Genomic DNA, 17,571 nt, shown 5'->3' with positions numbered 1-17,571 from the left:
TAATAGAAATTGAGACACAAGTTTGATGATTCACTCATCTCGTACTAATTAGGCATTGAGCAAGGATGAATTTATTCGACCAATAAATTCTAACTATATAATTTGTGATACTTCGTAACTGTGTTTTAGTGTCACATGTGTGAAACAGCTGAGGAGTCCCACACTGGGACGAAACGGCCGTTCAGTGCTTCTAGGTTTTCCATGGTGGTCTAGCTTCGATTGACTCGTGAATTCAACAATTAAGTTATTATAATATCCACAAAACCCCTCTCTGAATATATATACATATCAAAATTCACCGAACTGTTGTGTTTATTACGAAATTGATTTTGGTTTAACACTACACTATATTGATTTGGAACAAGTTTAATTGGAATTATTTGTTGTTGTTTTTTCTTAGATGCAATTATTACGCAAAATAAAAAAAAATCAGGCAAGTCACATTTCTACATAAACACACACCGAAAAGCAATAACAAATAGGTGTATGTGCAAATGCATTAGTATCATGTGTCGATCAAACATGAAGGTCATTATCATTGGAATATGCATGGAATATGGACGATTCTAGTATATTATAATAGTGAATAAAATGAATCTTAATATGATATAATAATCATGTACCGATTGGTATGTATTAAGGGGTATGAACAACGCCGACTATGTGAGAACTAAGGGTTCCACTCTGATATTCAAACTTTAGTGAATGAAACGCAGTTCAAATCTATGACTTGTTGGTCATAAATTAGGTGCTTAAACAAATGAACAACAATTTCATCCGTATTATCCACTATCCTACTAATTTGGGATTGAATTACAACTCCATAGTTATGTGGCCACGGTCAGAACACTAGTGTATATTACCTAGATAGTGAGGATTATCACTGTATAAAGTAGTTTACTATTCAAAGAAGCTGAGAACCTCAAATTTTTTAATTACTTAATATAACAAGAGTGAAACAATTGTTAAGCATCAATTGACTGTACGGTATTTATCCCAAATTATTTGTTGGTTAACAAACTTAAAACATTGCCTTGAACTTTATTCTACTTTTTTATTATCATTAGGATTCTAACTGATTAACATGCAGTTTGATCAGGTATCACGGAAATATCCTACAACAGTTGGGATATTACTTATTTTTCTGCTACGCAATAAACAAGAAACTAAATGATTGATAAACAAGCATCCAATAAATGGTATTTACAAAAAGTACTTTAAGATGGTGACATTTGGCCAAAGTTTATAGATCCAACAAATAATGATGAACACAGTTTAGTAACCAAAAATAAGAAACTTGGGAGCTTAGTAATTGAGTCAATTGTCTTCTGACCACCAAGGTTACAGCATCGAACATCAATTAGTCTTCTCTGGTTCAAATGGTCGGACAGGCTTCGAAAATTATTTACCTTCTCAAGTCATTGACAAACAAGTAGAATTCGCTTGGGCTAGAATCCTGACTCGACAATTGAACGGCTTAGTAACATGTAGTTTAATCAAACACATCGAGCATAGTCACTAACACCCTACAATTCCAATGTAACTCAAAGACATGTTTATGAATATTGAATTGTAAATGCAGATTAACTTTGCTATCTAATGGTCAGCGAGGTTATCGTCAAAAACACTAGATGTGAACTTCCATAATCATTTGTGTAAAAAAGATCATATGTACCTAGATTTTGAAAAAATCCATTATTAATCGATTTTAATAAATTAATAATATATTCTGAAAGATGTTATATCGTTTATCTTAGTGTTCTGATGAACGGAAAACTTGCTATGAATATATAACCAATACTGATCATTTGTGACTTACTAATAACATTGAGATCAATCTATTTTCTATATATTGTATGAACTGTTCAACATAGTTTAATAGCTCCATATAGAATTTAGGTTACAACTAGACAATGATAATATTAATTGTAGATTAATTACAGTTGAGATAATAGTGGGAACTAGGGAGCACTGAATAGCTGTTTCATATTAGTATGGGACTCCTCAGTAGTGTCTACTGATGATCCCGTCAGGAATCTAACCAAAGTCTTACAGGTTTCATGGTGAAAGTTTAACTGTTATAACCACTGAGTTTGTTTCTAGTGGTATACATTTCTAACGAATTAATTTAAAATACAGTTCCACGATCAACGAATACTATTGGGGGAGATTGTTTCATTCTACCTATATCTGAATTCTGCTAATTACGAATTCCCACTATGGCTTTAGGAAATCACATCGAAGTCACCACTGACTTGACTATTGTACTTTAAATTAAATGAGTAATAATAATTATTAAACATAGTTCTGTCATTGATACATGTGAGTCTTAAAACTGTTAAAGTAACCTGTACACAACAAAAGAATTTCAGCTTTTCGTAGCTAACGTTGTAAATGAACCTTCGAAATAGATAACTCCAACAATCCTACATCAAAGGCTATGAGCCTCTAAAAAAAGGCAACGAAATGAAAAATAAAAATGCCAGTCATGAAACAGCAAATACAACTACTAAGAAAAATAGTGGTAAAAGTCTCTCAGACGCCCCCTCACCAAGAAATATGTTTCAGAATTACAAACTAAGCGCAGAGACATTCTTAAAAGATTTTCAACTTTAGTTCAGAAAATATTCACAGTTGTTCATGTGATTTTACAAGACTAGTACTTAAAAAACGTTTCACTTTTAGAAAATCACTTATTATTCATTCTATAAGGATTTATTTATCAAGTATGAATTATTCAAGTTAGAGAACAACAAACAGTACATTTAAGGAAGTCATAACAGTTAGAAGTAAGATTTTATGACAAATTCCTTCAATGGTACAAATTATTTTAGATTTAATAAAAAAACTGGGGCTAGATCTTGAATTGAACTTGCTAATAATCCAGTATCACTGAAACATTGACTCAGTCAATTTTTGAATCCACTTAAAAATTACGTCTTGGGAGACAAATAGAACTACCTTTTTTGAGGATCTATTCAAATGTTAAGAAAGTTGAACTGCGTAAACATTTAGTTCAATGACAAGGTTAATTCAAGATAAATAGAATGGCTGTCTAGTGCGCACAACACATTAATTTTAATCATAGGTGTTGCTTACTCAGGTATGAGCCATCTCTAATTGTGAGGGCTAATGATAGTGCCTGATCCCCCAAACCGAAGTAGGCCAAGTGGGTTTCGAACCCGGGACTTGGTGACTGAAAGTTGGAGGCTATAATCACTAAGCCACAGACGTAATTGGTTAGAAAGTAACCGATGCCTTTAGCTGTTTGTAATATGATATTTAGCTTCCTTGTCTTATTGCAAATAAAGCCCGGTAGTTTAATACTACAAAGGTAATCTAGGTACGGTCAGTTACCGTTCTCTTTTTTTGAAACAACTCAAGTGTTAAATTTTCCCAAATATAACCGCCAGATATACTCATAAAAATGGTTACTCATAAACTGTTTTCCATGTATGTACTCAACATCATTTTATGACTATTAAGTCATAAACCCACTGTCAACTTTTCTGAACTGTTATCGTCTACGAATCGGGTCAAGTATCAACTTCGATGAATACAGACTGCAGATATTGAAATTTGTCTTATGGACTGTTAGTAGTATGTTTATATATGCGACTATTTAGTAAAAACCTTTAACATATATACGATAAGTGTTCATTAAAAAATGAACACAGAAAAACACAGGTAAAAAGGAGTAGGTATTCTTATCTTCACACATCAATGTTACATGAATGAAGAGACTACATAGGATGTAAGTGCTGTGGTTATAACTTATTTTACTGAAATGACAAGAATAAAATTTCCTACAACGAAATCTAACCGTGAACTTGTCAAACAGTCCACAATGACGAAATCTACTTCTAATCAATATTATATGAGAAAATTAATAGTTCTGGAATGTTGATGTGGTATAGTTATATGATATAGAAACGGGGTAAATTACGATGGGGTTATATATTTATATATATATATATATATATATATATATATATATATATATATATATATATATATATATATATATATATATATATATATATATAATATATATAGGCACAATATTTCCACACAAGCGTATACACAAGGCTACATGGATCTCACCGGACCACACTACAGAGAACCAAATAGATCATATTTGCATCAACAAAAAATTCCGAAGGACAATGGAAGATGTGAGAACCAGGAGAGGTGCTGACGTAGCTTCAGATCACCACCTAATTGTAGCCAATTTAAAACTGAAGCTAAAAAAGAACTGGACAAGTGGACAAACAGCAATACAAAGGTTCAATACAGCCTTCCTTCGAGATACTGACAAACTCAATGAATTCAAGATAGCTCTCAACAACAGGTTCCAAGCCTTACAAGATCTACTGAAAGAAGAAGAAACTACTATGGAGGACAACTGGAAAGGCATCAAGGAAGCATTAACTTCAACGTGTCAAGAGGTTCTCGGTCTAAAGAAATACCATCATAAGGAATGGATCTCTACAGAAACACTGGACAAGATCAAAGAAAGGAAGAACAAGAAGGCAGCGATAAACAACAGCCGAACACGAGCAGAGAAAGTCCAAGCACAAGCTGAATACATAGAAGCAAACAAGCAAGTGAAGAGGAGCATTAGAGCCGACAAGAAGAAATACGTGGAAGAACTAGCAACGACGGCAGAAAAAGCTGCTAGAGAAGGAAATATGAAACAGCTTTACGATACAACGAAGAAACTATCAGGGAAATACAGTAAACCAGAGAGGCCGGTCAAAAACAAAGAAGGCAAGCCAATCACCGAAATTCAACAACAGCGTAACAGATGAGTAGAATACTTCGAAGAGCTCCTGAATAGGCCGGCTCCAATGAATCCACCGAACATCGAAGCAGCACACATAGATCTTCCTATAGATGTCAATCCACCAACTACGGAAGAAATTAGAATGGCCGTCAGACAAATCAAGAACGGGAAAGCAGCAGGACCCGACAACATACCAGCTGAAGCACTGAAATCAGACATCGAAGCAACCACAAGCATGCTTTATCTTCTATTCAAAAAGATTTGGGAGGAGGAACAAGTGCCGATGGACTGGAAAGAAGGACACCTCGTCAAGATTCCAAAGAAAGGAGATCTGAGCAAATGTGAAAACTACAGAGGCATTACACTACTGTCAATACCAGGGAAAGTCTTCAACAGAGTGTTGCTGAACCGGATGAAGGATGCAGTAGACGCCCAACTTCGAGGTCAACAAGCTGGATTCTGTAAGGATCGGTCGTGCACAGACCAAATTGCAACACTACGGATCATCGTCGAACAATCAGTTGAGTGGACCTCATCACTATACATCAACTTCATTGATTATGAAAAGGCATTCGATAGTGTAGATAGGAGGACATTATGGAAACTTCTTCGACACTACGGAGCTCCTGAGAAGATTGTCAATATTATCCGGAACTCATACGACGGACTACAGTGCAAAGTAGTGCATGGAGGACACCTGACAGATGCATTCCAAGTAAGGACCGGAGTCAGACAAGGCTGTTTACTCTCTCCCTTCCTCTTTCTTCTGGTGGTCGACTGGATTATGAAGACCTCAACATCTGAAGGAAAACACGGAATACAATGGACAGCTCAGAATCAATTAGACGATTTGGACTTCGCAGATGACCTAGCCCTCCTATCACGTACACACGAACAGATGCAGATGAAGACAGCCAGTGTAGCAGCAGTCTCTGCATCAGTAGGCCTCAGCATACACAAAGAGAAAACTAAGGTCCTCAAATTCAAAGCGGAAAACAGCAATCCAATCACACTTGATGGTGAAACTCTGGAAGATGTACAGTCCTTCACATACCTGGGAAGCATCATCGATGAACAAGGAGGTTCAGATGCAGACGTAAAGGCGAGGATCGGCAAAGCAAGGGTCGCATTCCGACAATTGAAGAACATATGGAACTCAAAACAACTTTCAATCAATATCAAAGTGAGAATCTTCAATACGAACGTCAAGGCAGTTCTACTGTACGGAGCAGAAACTTGGAGAACTACAACAACCACAATCAAGAAAGTACAAGTATTTATAAATAGTTGTCTATGCAAGATACTCAACATCCATTGGCCGGATACCATCAGCAATAGCCTTCTGTGGGAGAGAACAAACCAACTTCCAGCTGAAGAAGAAATTAGGAAAAGACGATGGAAATGGATAGGACATACATTACGCAAATCGTCAAACTGCATCACGAGGCAAGCCCTAACTTGTAATCCTGAAGGGAAGCGAAAAAGAGGAAGGCCAAAGAACACATTGCGTCGGATAATAGAAGCAGATATGAAAACGATGAATTACAACTGGACGGAGCTAGAAAGGATTGCCCAGGACAGGGTTGGATGGAGAATGCTGGTGAGCGGCCTATGCTCCTTCACGAGGAGTTACAGGCGTAAGTAAGTATATATATACAATACTCAAAATTCTTGTTTGTGTAGAAAAACAGAAGGGGTTTGTTGGATATCATAGAAATTTTAATAGTTGAGATCATGAGTTAATTGAAGCTAGACCACCATGGAAAACCTGGAAGCACTGAACAGCCGTTCCATCCAATTATGGGACCCCTCGGCAATGAGCATCCACGGGATTCGAACTTAGGACCTATAGGTCTCGCGCACGAACGCTTAACCTCTAGACCACTGGGCCGGCATCATACCAACTAGTGAGAATGGAAAGGTTTGAAACACATTATCTGAAAAGTAATGCAGGACACAAAATTAAACAGAATTCCTTTAGTTTTAAAAACTGCATTTAAACAATTTGACGAAATGAAACAACTTTAAACTCATAAGTTGAACTAATCAAGGAATCTTTCAATAAGAAATCATCCCAAACCATATCTTGGAAAAACTACCCAATGATTTTGAACACTGTACGGAAATTCAGCAACAAAATACTATGAAAAAAATTATCCAGAGAAATAATAGTAAACTCCTATTCCAAATCAAATAACCAGTGAAATCTAGCACCACTCAACGGATACCATACAGCATTAGGATAGATAATTGAATTGCTTCTAAATGAAAACTTTATAGAAAGCAATTTTGAATGATTGCATCAGGTTTTGAATAGTATTGAGAGTGTAAACTAACGAAGACCCAATGCGTTTAGTGGAAAATGAAGTGATGAAAAATCACTGGGTAATGGACCCTGTAATCATGTTCGTATAAAAGTGCCATGACATATAGCAATGGGACGGATTTAAGGACCAAAAAAAAGAAACCACAAACAGGAATTATCACTCGTATTTTCATAGTGACCATCACACTTTCACGACAAAAAATTCCGCAAGACAAGGTTTTCTGACAATCTGTAAAGCCTTTTAACATAAACCAGAAGACCAAGTTCGAACCTAAATATATAAAACTATGCTTTACAATGGTTAGTTTGGTAGTTTCTCCAATACAGTTTGAATAAAAGCTACCAACTTTACGGTCATAAATATAGGAAGAATTTACGAATTAGATGCGTGGTCCTCCAACTAATAGATTAGTCAATACACTAGAATAAACAGGTATATCAAGCATCAGAAATTTAACGAAACTTACTATAATAGGGAACATTCCTTATCCTTCTAAGATCCGTATGGTTCTGAGATAGTAATTGGGAAGTATCTGATGAGGAGGAAGAAGAGAAAGATGAAGACACAGTAGACGCTGGAGAACTAGAATGTGAATCATCTACCGGGTTATTTTCATCTCGTGGTTGGTCGAAATCTAGACACCATGACTGAGGACGTTGAGAAGGTTGACAATGACTGAAAATTTGTTCTTCATACAATTTTAAACTATCTGTCATTGCAAATCCCTTAGGTCGAGATATTGCACGTGTGCTAGGTATTTGTATCCGGAAATAATTTTGGCTATTAGTCCCAGAAAAACTAGAACGGATATTTTTCAGTTGATCTGAAGTATTAGATCCTGAAATTTTATTCCCAGTAGGTGGAATATTCCGGTGTACAGGTGAGTTGTTATTTCTTGGGTTTCGAGAGTTTAGCAGAGTCCTTAAATCATCGTTCCGTCCTTGGGTATTGAAGTCGGTAGTGCTATTAATCATGGTAGGCTTTGCTAATCGAGCCTGTGGGACACAATTAGTTTTTATATCTTCGATCCCCATAGACTGAGCATTGGGCATCGCTTTGACGTAATGATCACAAGATGAATGGAAAAGCCTCTGAGACGAATTAGGGGATAAGACGTTCGTTAAAACACTTCGATATCGCAGCTTAGCACGTTCAGGATTTTGGTCAATTAAGCTAAAACGCCTAGCCCCATTAGATAGTAAGTTTTCATAAGAACTATAGGAATGTAATGGCTCCGGAGGATTTCGAACACTGATAACGTTGGTGGGATTCTTAGGAGGTAAGTTGCTCACTACTCTTGTTGAATTAGTAGCGGAAATACGCACTACAGCAACACCACTTTTTTTAACACTGATGTCTGAATGAGGTAGTGGTGGTCGGTCGTTTAAAGCAACATTTTTATTGTGTAAACTTGTTATTGTAGTCTGTCCACTAGTTGATTTTGGAGAAAATGAATAAGAATTGTCATTATTCCCGTTCAATAATAAAGCAGCATTACCGTTAACGGAAATGGAAATTGAATGTGAATTTGAGACAGGACAACGTACAATAGGCTTTGTAGTTATAGACAAACATGGTAGGGCAGAAAAATTAAGACTAGAATTGTCAGTCTGACTAGTAGAGAGAGAAACTAAACTGCTATCGACCGGTATGCCAAGGTCGTATAATCCTGGCTCTCCAATACGGCCTAATGGCGAGACTGAATTTAAATTAAATGAGTCATCTCTTAACAACTTTCTGTCTGGTGTTTCATTGGAAGCTGAGTTAGTTGCGCCAATCACTATTGAAATACCATTAGCATGTGGGGTGAGAGCTGTATGGCGAATTGATTTTTCATATTGGTTGTTTACTATCTGTAAATTATTTGTACGCGTCACATTTATGTCTGTTTCGAGTCCATTTGTAGGGGTGTTTTTTTTATTTTGTTGATATATGCTAATCCTGTCGTATGAATTTGTAATGGGACTTGGAGATTTTCTTTGTATCACTAAGCTGTGTCGACGTTGCACACAGTTTATTTGAGATGCTGTATTGTCCTTGCAATTGGATTCAATCTTTCGTGGCGGAGACACAGATCCGTATCGAAAATATGACAAATTAATCTTTCCTTGTGGTGACTGAGACCTTTGGATTCGAACTCGTGATCTACCACGTACACTGACACTTATATTCTTCTGCCTTAAACTAGGGTTGTTCATTTTAACCGTTCGATTGATAAATGTGGTTATGTGACTTCTAGTGACATGGATACACCGTTTCATAGGATCATGAGAGTGGTAATAATAAATGAGTTGCTTTTGGAAACATACTGATTAATAGTGTGTAAATGATTTAAATTCATGATGCAATAAACCACCTACGTACTGCTTTCAGTTCACAGTTCTTTCAAGGTCGTTTAGATATCCACCCACTGTTGGTAATTACTATTTGGTTCAATATCTCGCCAATCGAGAATCGATTAGGCAAATCCGTTTTATTGATACAGTGACATGATAGGAATAATTGTCTGTCATTGTGCAGTTGAGATTTTATAGGTAAGAGAATAATGGAACGTCAATCTCCACATGAATGCGGAATTAAATATTGAACGTATTGGTTGTATAGAATTTAGAAGGCACAAAACTAGATCTGTCCTACCATATCAGTCTTTTTATAAACTGACCTGTAATCATTTTATTTAATTAATATGGGTAGGGATGGGTGAATTTTAGAATTAAGACACAATGATTATCTGCATTCAAACCTAAATAAAAATTAGAAATTATATTATATAAAATAACTATTTTTATTCAGTAAGTTTCATCTTGTTTTTTAGGAAATGGGAATTTTTAAACATGCGCACAGTATTCACATATGACGATAACAGATTGATCAATTGCAGTCTTAAACCTCAATGGGAAGATACAAGCCAAATAATACCAAGTGAATTGAAATTCACTCCATTGCACAAGCAAGTGGCTATCAGGACTCAGTAGGTAAGTGGATAATTCGATGGCGTTTGAAGCGAATGGTACTGGGTTCGAGTCCCAGAGTGAACATCAACTCTAAGATGCAGGTACATCCAGCTGACGAGTCCCAAACAGTACGAAACGGGCGTCCTGGATTCCACTACTGGTCATCATTGCTTACATTCTAAGTTTAGTTTAATATTATTTCAAACTCCATGTATTTGTCTACGAAATGATACCGGTCAAGAAATTTCACTTTATGGTAGAAAATTTAAAACGTTTATTGGGTTACAGTAATCTTTTTTTTTTCTTCATTTAATGTTTTAAAAAAATAATGGGTGGACAGTGTAACTGTCTTACTTTGATTGATGACATCGGGTGGGTTATGAGACATTGTGTATTGGTCTGAAGATAATTATGTTTCTATGATATTTTCTAGTTCGAGATCTGAACTCAGGAAATTAAAATCTCTTGAAGTAAATAAAGTGGTTTTCTAGTGAAATATAGTAGGAATTATTGTAACAATAAATAATCTAAGATCTTTCATGCAATTGGTTCCCTTTATGAATTTAAATAGAGCAAGAACAAACATTGATGCAGAATAGTATGAATTCATAATATTTCGAGGTTTCTCGTCATCTGATTACAAACCAAAAATGTGATAGAATTTTTTACATTGAGATAGTGTGAAAACAATTGACATAGATGAGTGTAAATAACTGGGTTACAATAATAATAATAATATGCTAGAACAGGTCAGAGGTTAAAAAAGGAATTAATTCACCCACCCTGAATTGATTCAGGGTCAATTGTTTCACACTATCTCAATGTAAAAAATTCTATCACATTTTTGGTTTGTAATCAGCTGACGAGAATCCTCGAAATATTATGAATTCATACTATTCTGCATCAATGTTTGCTCTTGCTCTATTTAAATCTAAGATTTGTCTAACTCAAGAATTATCATCGATTAATCAATAGCGTAATTAGTTTACTATTTTTGATGTTAAATTTTTGATCTTAGTGATTTACAACTTTATTCTTTTTTTTCATATTTACTTTTCTGATTGTATCAGCTGACACATTGAATAAGGACTTGACAAAGATAGAAGTAAATATTGCTCGCAGAAAATTTGAAGTTGATGAATTAACAAAAGACATTGAGTTCCAGTTTATGGAGTAAGTCACAAAGATAACTAAGGAAAGATCAAACAAGAAACATATCCAACTTCTCAAAAGCCTCGAAATTTAACCGGTTGAAAATGAATTTTCTGATTGTATTGAAATTTGAACAGTGTTAACTGTTGTCGACGATTATCGGATATTTAAGCTAATTATATTCATTCTTTATGGTTATTAAGTAAATGTTTCACACATAATCTAGTTCATCTACTTTTTAGATTTGCATTCCATTTAAATGAGAATCAACTGTCACTCCCTAATCAATACAATCTTTACTTGAAAACAGTGACATACTCTTACTTACTTACTTACTTACGCCTGTTACTCCCAATGGAGCATAGGCCGCTGACCAGCATTCTCCAACCCACTCTATCCTGGGCCTTCTTTTCTAGTTCCATCCAATTCTTGTTCATTTTTCTCATGTCTATCACCATTTCCCGGCGTAATGTGTTCTTTGGTCTTCCTCTTTTCCTTTGACCTTCAGGATTCCATGTGAGGGCTTGTCTTGTGACACAGTTGGGTGCTTTCCTCAATGTGTGTCCTATCCACTTCCAGCGCTTCTTCCTGATTTCTTCCTCCACTGGGATCTGGTTTGTTCTCTCCCACAGTACGTTGTTGCTAATAGTGTCCGGCCAATGGATCTGAAGTATTTTGCGTAGACAATTGTTAATAAACACCTGTATTTTCTGGATGATGGCTTTTGTAGTTCTCCAGGTTTCTGCCCCATACAGTAGAACTGTCTTGACATTTGTATTGAAAATCCTGACCTTGGTGTTGGTTGACAGTTGCTTTGAGTTCCAGATGTTCCTCAGTTGTAAATATACTGCTCTTGCTTTTCCGATCCGCGCCTTCACATCTGCATCAGATCCACCCTGTTCATCAATGATGCTGCCCAAATACGTAAAGGTTTTTACATCTTCCAAATCTTCTCCGTCAATTGTGATTGGATTGGTGCATTCTGTGTTGTATCGGAGAATCCTGCTTTTCCCTTTGTGTATATTGAGACCTATTGCTGCTGAGGCTGCTGCCACACTGTTCGTCTTCTCCTGCATCTGTTGTTGCGTTTGGGATAGAAGGGCCAGATCGTCTGCGAAGTCTAGATCATCCAACTGCATCTTAGATGTCCATTGTATCCCGCGCTTTCCTTCGGACGTTGACGTTTTCATGATCCAGTCGATCACCAGGAGAAAGAGAAAGGGTGAGAGTAAGCAACCTTGCCTAACACCGGTCTTCACTTTGAACGACTTTGTCAACTGTCCTCCATGCACGATTTTGCAGTGTAATCCATCATATGAGTTCTGTATGATATTGACTATCTTCTGAGGCACGCCGTAGTGTCGAAGAAGTTTCCATAGTGTTGTTCTGTCCACGCTATCAAATGCCTTTTCGTAGTCAATGAAGTTGATGTAGAGTGATGAATTCCATTCAATTGATTGTTCCACAATTATCCGTAGAGTTGCGATTTGGTCTGTACACGATCTATCCTTACGGAATCCTGCCTGTTGGTCACGAAGTTGGGCGTCTACGCAGTCCTTCATCCTGTTTAACAATACCCTGTTGAAGACTTTTCCCGGTATTGAGAGAAGAGTGATGCCCCTGTAGTTATCACACTTGCTGAGATCGCCTTTCTTTGGTATTTTGATCAGTAGTCCTTCTTTCCAGTCTGTTGGTACTTAGTGACATACTCACAGACTGAATATACCTATCATGAGTGATAACTGCCATTATATTTGTGAAAAATTGTTTTAATAAAGTGATTAACATGAATATTTTGTGTAGTTCAAGGTAATTTTCATTATGAACTAAAGTAATCTGAAGAACTAATGACTATGAAAATATTCTACACTCGTCTGGACATCACTAGACTATTAATTCAGAATTTAATAGTCTAAATTTTCAATTTCAATCAGTTCCTGATATTACATGATTCATACCCAATGTATATGATGTAACAGCTACTTCACTTTTGATATAATGAACTTCATGAGTGACATATTCCCACTAGAGATTTTAAAAAGACAACTAAAGGAGAATCGATGAACCTTGCTCTCTTTAAAACTAGTTGTCATTGTTGGATGTTGATAATAACGACTATGTACTAGAGTTTCCGGTTGGCCGGTAATACTGAAGAATTAAACAATGATTGGTCCATTCTAATGGGGACTGTCCTATTGCGGCTCAATAACGGTAGCTGATAAATAATACTTCAACAACTAGCCTCTAACACAGGAAGAAGACGAAGTGTAAGGAAAGTTGGTATTCAATCAGAACAACTTAAAGCGGTACAACTCACTACATATTTAGTAATAAAAGCATGAGTATCAAGATAATCAAAATATTAGCTGACTAGAAGTTAAGGCAACCAGGTGGAAAAGCGACAAAGGTAATGTGAGAACTTCAATTTCAAAAAACACTTAGGGTTACCGTTTCTAGTAGGATATTAGCATTACTTACTTACTTACTTACGCCTGTAACTCCTCGTGAAGGAGCATAGGCCGCTCACCAGCATTCTCCATCCAACCCTGTCCTGGGCAATCCTTTCTAGCTCCGTCCAGTTGTAATTCATCGTTTTCATATCTGCTTCTATTATCCGACGCAATGTGTTCTTTGGCCTTCCTCTTTTTCGCTTCCCTTCAGGATTACAAGTTAGGGCTTGCCTCGTGATGCAGTTTGACGATTTGCGTAATGTATGTCCTATCCATTTCCATCGTCTTTTCCTAATTTCTTCTTCAGCTGGAAGTTGGTTTGTTCTCTCCCACAGAAGGCTATTGCTGATGGTATCCGGCCAATGGATGTTGAGTATCTTGCGTAGACAGTTATTTATAAATACTTGTACTTTCTTGATTGTGGTTGTTGTAGTTCTCCAAGTTTCAGCTCCATACAGTAGAACTGCCTTGACGTTCGTATTGAAGATTCTCACTTTGATATTGATTGAAAGTTGTTTTGAGTTCCATATGTTCTTCAATTGTCGGAATGCGACCCTTGCTTTGCCGATCCTCGCCTTTACGTCTGCATCTGAACCTCCTTGTTCATCGATGATGCTTCCCAGGTATGTGAAGGACTGTACATCTTCCAGAGTTTCACCATCAAGTGTGATTGGATTGCTGTTTTCCGCTTTGAATTTGAGGACCTTAGTTTTCTCTTTGTGTATGCTGAGGCCTACTGATGCAGAGACTGCTGCTACACTGGCTGTCTTCATCTGCATCTGTTCGTGTGTACGTGATAGGAGGGCTAGGTCATCTGCGAAGTCCAAATCGTCTAATTGATTCTGAGCTGTCCATTGTATTCCGTGTTTTCCTTCAGATGTTGAGGTCTTCATAATCCAGTCGACCACCAGAAGAAAGAGGAAGGGAGAGAGTAAACAGCCTTGTCTGACTCCGGTCCTTACTTGGAATGCATCTGTCAGGTGTCCTCCATGCACTACTTTGCACTGTAGTCCGTCGTATGAGTTCCGGATAATATTGACAATCTTCTCAGGAGCTCCGTAGTGTCGAAGAAGTTTCCATAATGTCCTCCTATCTACACTATCGAATGCCTTTTCATAATCAATGAAGTTGATGTATAGTGATGAGGTCCACTCAACTGATTGTTCGACGATGATCCGTAGTGTTGCAATTTGGTCTGTGCACGACCGATCCTTACAGAATCCAGCTTGTTGACCTCGAAGTTGGGCGTCTACTGCATCCTTCATCCGGTTCAGCAACACTCTGTTGAAGACTTTCCCTGGTATTGACAGTAGTGTAATGCCTCTGTAGTTTTCACATTTGCTCAGATCTCCTTTCTTTGGAATCTTGACGAGGTGTCCTTCTTTCCAGTCCATCGGCACTTGTTCCTCCTCCCAAATCTTTTGAATAGAAGATAAAGCATGCTTGTGGTTGCTTCGATGTCTGATTTCAGTGCTTCAGCTGGTATGTTGTCGGGTCCTGCTGCTTTCCCGTTCTTGATTTGTCTGACGGCCATTCTAATTTCTTCCGTAGTTGGTGGATTGACATCTATAGGAAGATCTATGTGTGCTGCTTCGATGTTCGGTGGATTCATTGGAGCCGGCCTATTCAGGAGCTCTTCGAAGTATTCTACTCATCTGTTACGCTGTTGTTGAATTTCGGTGATTGGCTTGCCTTCTTTGTTTTTGACCGGCCTCTCTGGTTTACTGTATTTCCCTGATAGTTTCTTCGTTGTATCGTAAAGCTGTTTCATATTTCCTTCTCTAGCAGCTTTTTCTGCCGTCGTTGCTAGTTCTTCCACGTATTTCTTCTTGTCGGCTCTAATGCTCCTCTTCACTTGCTTGTTTGCTTCTATGTATTCAGCTTGTGCTTGGACTTTCTCTGCTCGTGTTCGGCTGTTGTTTATCGCTGCCTTCTTGTTCTTCCTTTCTTTGATCTTGTCCAGTGTTTCTGTAGAGATCCATTCCTTATGATGGTATTTCTTTAGACCGAGAACCTCTTGACACGTTGAAGTTAATGCTTCCTTGATGCCTTTCCAGTTGTCCTCCATAGTAGTTTCTTCTTCTTTCAGTAGATCTTGTAAGGCTTGGAACCTGTTGTTGAGAGCTATCTTGAATTCATTGAGTTTGTCAGTATCTCGAAGGAAGGCTGTATTGAACCTTTGTATTGCTGTTTGTCCACTTGTCCAGTTCTTTTTTAGCTTCAGTTTTAAATTGGCTACAATTAGGTGGTGATCTGAAGCTACGTCAGCACCTCTCCTGGTTCTCACATCTTCCATTGTCCTTCGGAATTTTTGTTGATGCAAATATGATCTATTTGGTTCTCTGTAGTGTGGTCCGGTGAGATCCATGTAGCCTTGTGTATATGCTTGTGTGGAAATATTGTGCCTCCTATGACCAATTTGTTGAATGCACATAGATTTGCAAATCTTTCTCCATTTTCGTTTCTTTCTCCGAGTCCATGTCGTCCCATAATATCTTTATATCCAGTGTTGTCTATTCCGACTTTGGCATTTAGATCTCCCATCAGAATAGTTAGGTCCTTCCTTGGGCATTTCTCAATGATTGACTGCAGCCGCTCGTAGAACTGATCTTTAATGTCGTCGTCGCTATCATTGGTGGGTGCATAACATTGGATAATATTCATTAAGATCCCCTCCTTCTTTGTTTTGAATGATGCTTTGATGATTCTGGATCCGTGAGATTCCCATCCTACAAGTGCATTTCGTGCTACTTTGGACAGCATAAGAGCGACTCCCTGAGTGTGTGGAGCATTGTCCTCTTCGTGACCGGAGTATAGCAGCATCTCTCCCGTAGCTAGCCTTTTCTGTCCAGCTTGGGTCCAGTGGGTTTCGCTGATTCCCAGTACTGTCAAGTTGTATCTCCTCATTTCCGTTGCTATTTGACTGGTCTTCCCGGTTTCCCACATTGTTCGAACGTTCCATGTACCTATAAAAATTTTTGCTCTGGTTGTTAGAAGGGGCATCGGCCTCGTGGCTTCCGAAGGAACTCGGCTTTCACCATGAAGCGTCATAATTCTTCTAAATGAAGACCTTCTAACTCCCAGGGCAGAGTTAAAATGGTTTGGATTATTTTTTCTGGTAAGCGTTTTTTAGCGAGTTAGTTTTCTACGGGATGGGGACGCTAACCCCATGCCCAACCCTCCTCCTTTACCCGGGCTTGGGACCGGCAGTAGCCCAGTGATCGTCTTAGAAGTTAATTCGTGACCACAACTTTCCTCCGACTGTTACGTCAATTATCAATAAAATAGATTTTTAAAATACTGATTAAGACTATTTAACTCCGCCTGTAGCTCTTATAGGATTGCTGCCGGTCCCAAGCCCGGGTAAAGGAGGAGGGTTGGGCATGGGGTTAGCGTCCCCATCCCGTAGAAAACTAACTCGCTAAAAAACGCTTACCAGAAAAAATAATCCAAACCATTTTAACTCTGCCCTGGGAGTTAGAAGGTCTTCATTTAGAAGAATTATGACGCTTCATGGTGAAAGCCGAGTTCCTTCGGAAGCCACGAGGCCGATGCCCCTTCTAACAACCAGAGCAAAATTTTTATAGGTACATGGAACGTTCGAACAATGTGGGAAACCGGGAAGACCAGTCAAATAGCAACGGAAATGAGGAGATACAACTTGACAGTACTGGGAATCAGCGAAACCCACTGGACCCAAGCTGGACAGAAAAGGCTAGCTACGGGAGAGATGCTGCTATACTCCGGTCACGAAGAGGACAATGCTCCACACACTCAGGAGTCGCTCTTATGCTGTCCAAAGTAGCACGAAATGCACTTGTAGGATGGGAATCTCACGGATCCAGAATCATCAAAGCATCATTCAAAACAAAGAAGGAGGGGATCTTAATGAATATTATCCA

The 17,571-nt window shown here is 37.9% G+C and overlaps 1 protein-coding gene across 1 annotated transcript in view; it reads right to left on the bottom strand.

The window, feature by feature from the left end:
• Positions 1-9,831, bottom strand: part of WC2_13 (blue light receptor) — a 40,710-nt gene extending 30,879 nt beyond the window's left edge. The window contains exon 1 of the mRNA XM_051215686.1: positions 7,580-9,831. Within this exon, the coding sequence (XP_051066216.1) occupies positions 7,580-9,374 (1,795 nt within the window). The 5' untranslated portion in view covers positions 9,375-9,831. The remainder of the gene's footprint in view (positions 1-7,579) is intronic.
• Between the last annotated feature and the right edge of the window lie 7,740 nt (positions 9,832-17,571).

This window comes from Schistosoma haematobium, chromosome 4 (assembly GCF_000699445.3).
Source record: "Schistosoma haematobium chromosome 4, whole genome shotgun sequence".
NCBI lineage: Eukaryota > Metazoa > Platyhelminthes > Trematoda > Strigeidida > Schistosomatidae > Schistosoma > Schistosoma haematobium.
This window is presented reverse-complemented; position numbering and strand designations above follow the sequence as displayed.